This window comes from Ursus americanus, chromosome 4, assembly GCF_024610735.1.
Source record: "Ursus americanus isolate L20-20 chromosome 4, mUrsAme1.1.p, whole genome shotgun sequence".
NCBI lineage: Eukaryota > Metazoa > Chordata > Mammalia > Carnivora > Ursidae > Ursus > Ursus americanus.
The window spans coordinates 70,866,630-70,872,629 of NC_142130.1; the positions used below are offsets into that span (position 1 = coordinate 70,866,630).

General features: G+C 44.1%; 1 protein-coding gene across 9 annotated transcripts in view; it reads right to left on the reverse strand.

The window, feature by feature from the left end:
• ROBO2 (roundabout guidance receptor 2) overlaps positions 1–4,553 on the reverse strand; it is a 581,558-nt gene extending 577,005 nt beyond the window's left edge. For 3 of the 9 annotated variants that reach the window (XM_045785430.2, XM_087861724.1, XM_087861723.1), the window contains exon 1: positions 3,533–4,551. In XM_045785430.2, coding sequence (XP_045641386.1) covers positions 3,533–3,593 — 61 coding nt within the window. In that variant the 5' untranslated portion in view covers positions 3,594–4,551. Of the gene's footprint in view, positions 1–3,532 lie in introns of all 9 variants that reach the window. The other 6 variants (XM_087861721.1, XM_087861720.1, XM_045785435.2 and 3 more) reach the window with 4 other exon arrangements.
• Positions 4,554–6,000: the final 1,447 nt, after the last annotated feature.

Consider the following 6,000-nt stretch of genomic DNA (forward strand, 5'->3'; position numbering starts at 1 on the left):
ATTATTATTAGTTTGTATAATCATGACTTTTTTTTTCCTTTAAGATACTCTTTTTTTTTTTATGTTCTAAGAAATCCTTTTGGTTTGTGGTCCACATGTTGCCTAGAATCAAAGGTTATTCAAACAAAGCCAATTCAAAGTGATATTACTACATAGTTGTAAGAACAAATTTCAGGTTACTTACATGCAATTTAAGTTCTGAAATGGACTACATATGGCTATGATAATGAGCCCATTACTAAAAGAAAGACTTCAGCAAAATGTATAAACCTGTATGAGATTATGCATCTACACTATGCACACACATTATTATCTCCCCAACTATCATGTGTGCCATTTTCATTCAAGAACAGTTAAAAATTAAAGATAAGAACATTATTCTCATTTTAAAAACGTCTTTTCACAATTGTTGTAGAATTGCTAAATTGACACAATGCACAGGAAGTTGATATAATTAAAAAGCATTGTGGTAATTTATGTTTAGTTCCCCGTAAATAACTGTAAAACCATAGTCCCATCTGAAAATAAAGAAAATCTGGAGAACAAAAGCTAAATTCAATACATATCCTCCTATGGAACAGTAAAGAAAAAAATGCATATGGTTCATGAATCTGTATCAAATGAGAAAATCTTTATTTACATCCCAAATAGAAAAGTTTTTCTGTAGCTCTCAACTAACTTAACGTTTATTCTCTATGGATTCCTACAGACACAAGATACTGAAAAATCATAAATAATATTAGCACATATCTCCTATGAGGAGGCAAAACTCCAACATTTTTCATATACTATAAAAATGCACATATAAATAACCCACCAAGCAAATTTCAATGCAAATCTATGTATCATTTGTCACTGAATAAAATTAATTTCTGTGTCTAGCACAAGGATAGTCAGTATATCTTTGAAATGGTACAAGCTTCTCTAAATTTGAAATTCATGGGGAGAATAAGCACACACTTCTAAGAAGGATAATAAGTAAATAGAAATCATAGAATCCTGGAAGAGAAAGAGCTTAGAGATCCTACAAACCAACCCCCTCATTATATATGTGAACATTCAGTCCCAGAGTGTTGAAATAGCCTAGAGGGCAGTGTTGTCTACATCCCAAATTTTCAACAATCCCGATGGAGAGTCTGTCATCATTCTGGAGTAAACCAAAGGCAATCCAATGTCAAATGTATGCTTTATGTACTCATTCAGTAAGTGCCCACAGCTTCCTTTGCTTTACAAGTAGTAGATGCTAAAAATAAAAACTAGTTTCACACACACACAAATTTACCATTACCTTTTCAACTTCTCAACCCTGGGCATTTTTCACTACATTACCATGAATTTTGCTGCATAACTGTGATCCAGACATAAACTTCCTCCTTATCTTATAATATTATATCAGAACAAAGGTCCTAGGTGTGTCTCTAGGGCAGGAGGGGTGAGACAGGGGGAGAAGCAAGAAAAGAAGGGAGAGAGGAAAAAAAGGGAGGGAGTCAGGCTGGGAGGGAGGGAGAGAGGAAAGGAGGGAGATGATGTCTTGCTACTGCTGTTCCAGCAAGCTGGTTAATTGCATTTGTTTCATATATCTCCAAACACCCGGGTACATTAATTACATTCTGTAACACCAAGCTCTTCTCATTCCCTCTGTCACTTCCACTGAGCAATTTAATTGTATTCCTCTTAGCTACACACTAATTCAAAAGAAAAAAAAAGGAGAAGGAAGGAAGGAAGGAAGGAAGGAAGGAAGGAAGGAAGGAAGGAAGGAAGAAAAGAAAGAAAGAAAGAAAGAAAGAAAGAAAGAAAGAAAGAAAGAAAGAAAGGAAGGAAGGAAGGAAGGAAGGAAGGAAGGAAGGAAGGAAGGAAGAAAGAAAGAAAGAAAGAAAGAAAGAAAGAAAGAAAGAAAGAAAGAAAGAAAGAAAGAAAGAAAGAAAGAAAAAAAAACTTGGTGATAATTCTGTAGTCTAATATACAGTTTTGAAATATGTAAATTCATGGTTTCTGAGGATATATTATCCAAAAAGTTACATCAAAGTCTTCTTATCATGATAACCGAACACACTTGGGAGAAATATTGTAAAGGTAAGTGTATTAAAGAAAATGTATGGTGAATGATTAGGTATGACTGTGGATATTGTCACAGTGTGATTCACAATGATTCATTCCTAAACAACTACTACTTAGAAAGGAAAAAGAAAAAGCAGTGTGCCCACATGAACGCCTTGCCTACTGTTGCTGGGGGCAAAGGTACTCATGTAGTCCATGATTGAAAACAGCCACTTGACAGTAGGTAAACTCATCTGTATCGCCTCGTGTTTATAGAAAGCCTTCCTGTTTTGAATCCGACACACCGGGTTCTATGCAGCGGCAGCTGCCAGAAACAAAGTTAGCTCCTACAGGCAGGCACAAATAGGCAGTGTCCCAAAAAATGAATTTGTCCACAATGCAAATGCTGGAGGAAAGTTTATGTAGCAACAAGCTACCATGGTGGCTCAAATAGGTGGACCAGTGCACAGATTCTTTACAAGTACAATAGTTACAAATCTAAAGTCCCGCAGTCCACATTTTCAGGAAACAACAACAACATGCTCTACTCTTCTCTTTATACATATTCTTGTCATTGATTTAAAAAGTAAAGACCCTAGAAGGTAATACCGTTCTTTCCACTTTCTTCTTATAAACAAACAAAAAAACATGTTAATGATTACTTCCGCACATCATTCAAAAGAGCTATGTAAAAAAAAAAAAAAAAAAGATTTTGTAATCCTCTCATAAGAAACTGACATTCTGGGAAAATATCCCAGGAAACCATATCTGAACAAAAGAGAGGAGAATCAGAGGCAGAATGCTGTCTGCTTGACAGACTGACTCAACCTAGAGGGAGACACCTAGGGCACCTGTTTCAGATCCCCATTGTGTTTGCCACTGGGGACTGAGCTGAGTGTTCTGTGCCCACAGCCAGCCCAGAGCTTATGTTTCCCCCTTCCTGGAGCCTCGCCCAGTCTCACTTTTGACAGTTTTCTCCCTATGATCTAAATTCTTGATTCTGCTTTCACACTAGAAGAGCACTCAGCCGCACACAAGTGATACCCATTGATCCCTGAGATACCCTGTCTCAAATTCCTAACCCATTGAACCTTCGTGGAAGTGTCTATTACTATTTTTCTTCACTTGAATTTCTAAGCCAAAGTTCAGATACAAGAACAAACACTGAAAGGGAGTAGGTACAAGAGTATCAGAGAGATTTGCTTTAATGTTCCTTTTTCTAACGAGACCAGAGAGCCCATTATTTATTATCCAACTCCTCAATTAATTAAGTAAATTACAACAATAACAACAATAGGTGACTACTAACACGTTCCACTTGCAGCAGTTTAGAAACAAAGACTTAAAACCTCTGCCCCCAAAAAGCCCCTGTGCCGGCTCAGAGGGGACCAACAGCCATAATGTCATTTTATTTATAGCCCACAACACACTCAGAAAGAAATGGGGTTTTTTTTGGGGGGGGGGGGGGGTAAGGATAAAAGTATTTTTAACTTACCATCAACCCGAACATATAAAAATCCACAGAGCAGTAGTTGTGTAAACATCAGCCGACTCATTTTGACATATTAAAAAGGATCCAGATTGTTTAAGAAACCAATCCCAGAGAGCAAAAGTACAAAAATAAGTATCAAAAAAAGAGGTAGGTCCAAAGTTTAGACTTTCCTAGATGCTAATTAAAGTCAAGCGGAGCAAATCGTAAGATCAGAAGGGGTTAGTGGCGAGGTCTTGAATGGGGCACATTTAGATCCATCCAAATTAACTGAGGGCACTCCAAAGGCTGCTGTATTTCCACCCTCTGGCTTCCTAAATTCCCACAAATTCAGCCCAGCCGGAGGGATTATTCAAGTGTGTCTAACCCTCTCTCCTCAGGCTCCATTGCCATCCAAAGCCAAGTTCTTTCTTCAGAAGTCAAGAAGATGAAGGGGGAGGAAAAAGACCTAATTCCTAGAAAGTGTTCCACAAACTTGCCAGCGCGCTGCCGAAAAACCATTGGCCTGCCTACTGGTGTTCTTTCCCCGGTCTCCTTCTCGGTAGCAGCTCCACGTCCAGAGTTATTTTTTTTATTATTTTTTTTTTTCACTTAACTTCCATAATAAGGATGTGTCAAAGCAACACTTTGCAGGCGGGCCGACTTGGCGGGCCTCTCCTTTGCAGCCTCGTTGCCTCCCTCCACCACTCCCGTCTCCGAAAGAGAGGCAAAGAGAAATCAGGACGACTCGGGTGGAGAATCCGAACTCCTACGTGGTGGGGCTGCAAGGGAGGGAGGGAACGAGGGGCAGGGCTGAGGCAGCGGCCACCCCCGCGGTGCCGCCTCAGAGCGGCTGTGAACCCCGGCGGCGGCGGGCGACTCCCGAGCCGGGCTAGTTGAGCCCGGGAGCCGGAGAGCCGGCGCGAAAGGGAGCGCGCAGTCCAGCCGCCTGGCGCGGTCCAGCCGCCCGCCCGGGTCGCAGCCGCCAGTCCCTCCGCTCCAGCCACCGCCGCTGCCGCTGTTCCCGCGGCCCCGCAGCAGAGCGTCCGCCTCCTCCTGCAGCTGCCGAGGGTGGAAGGACTTAGAGGAGGGAAGGCGAGGAGGCGGGAGGGGTGGGGAGGAATGAAAGCTGCTCCGAGTCTGCCCCGGGGAGGGGGGCGGGGGTGATGAGGGGGTGCGCAGAGCTTTCCACCTCCGGAGTCCGCCGCCCGCACGTGCAGGGGGCGCCAGCCCGCTGGGCAGTCGTGGGGGGGGGGGGGGCGGAGGGGAGGGGAGCCGAGATTCCTAGGGGGACGGAAATTAACAAATTTGGAGCCCAGGCCACCGGTCAACTCCTTCCCCCTCTCCGTGCCTCCTGATTCCCTCCTCCTTCTAGCCTCGGGAGGGGATAGGTGGGCTCTAGTCTCCTGCTCCTCGCGGCGTCCCGTTTAATGGGCAGGTAATTTTCTCGGTGAGTGATTTCATGGAAGCCCTTCCTAATTATTCATCCCTCCGTCTGCCGGAGATGCACGCGCTTTCTGGAAAAGGTTCATCCTCCAGGACCCAGGGCGCAGCCTCATTACCCGTTAAAATCACACAAACAGTCACTCTTCACCTTTTAGCAAAATGAGAAGCTGAACGGGAGGGCGAAAAGGAAAGGAAACAAAATATAACCACCTTTTCGAGCGGAAAGGTTGTGTGTGGGTGCTTCCTATGTCGTTAAAAAGGCACAAGAAAAAAGGGGGGGGGGTTGTACAGAAATCTTTAGCCTCTGCCGGCTCGTTTTCGCCAAGATCTATGGCCCCCTGAGGAATCCCGGGGGGAGGAGGGAGGGGAAGGGGTGGCATCCCCTCTTATGTTACTCAGTCGCCTCATGATCCCTCAAAGATGAGTTTGACGAGGAATTGTGGGATGCAAGGAGTTCAGCAGAAGATGCTTAGGTTGGGGAGAGGGGATCAGAGACTTGGGGGTGAGGGGTGTATCCGAAGCCCTTATCCAGAGACTAGCACCTCTGAACGTAAATTCGGAAAACACAGGATGGAGGAAAGCTGAAAACCCACTGAGCTAAAAGAAGCTCAAAAAGAGCCGAATTCCAGCCCAAAGATGACAAACCCTGAAAATGAAGGCAAAAACCACCAAGTGAATGCCATCAGGACTGGGGATGATTATGGAAAGCCACGTTAGATCAAAGGGATGCCAGTGTATGCGGTGCCCCCGGTGTGGCCGGTGTGGCCAGGCCCACGTGTGATCACAGGCTCACGGGTAGCTGTTTGATGCTTGTTCCGGTGATTAGAAGGCGGGTTATGGGAACTCACGCAGGTCCCCGAGCCCTGCTAAACGCTGGATGGTGAGTCTTTAGTTCCCCCTACTGGAAAATATTAGGAAAGAGGCCCTCCGTTTGAGGCGGCTGCAAGAAGAGCCTTTTGTTTGGTGGATACATTTTGGTGTTGCCACTTAATTTAGCTCTCCCTTGCCTATTATGGGGGTGATATTGTGTGTTTCAAAAAATAATGGTC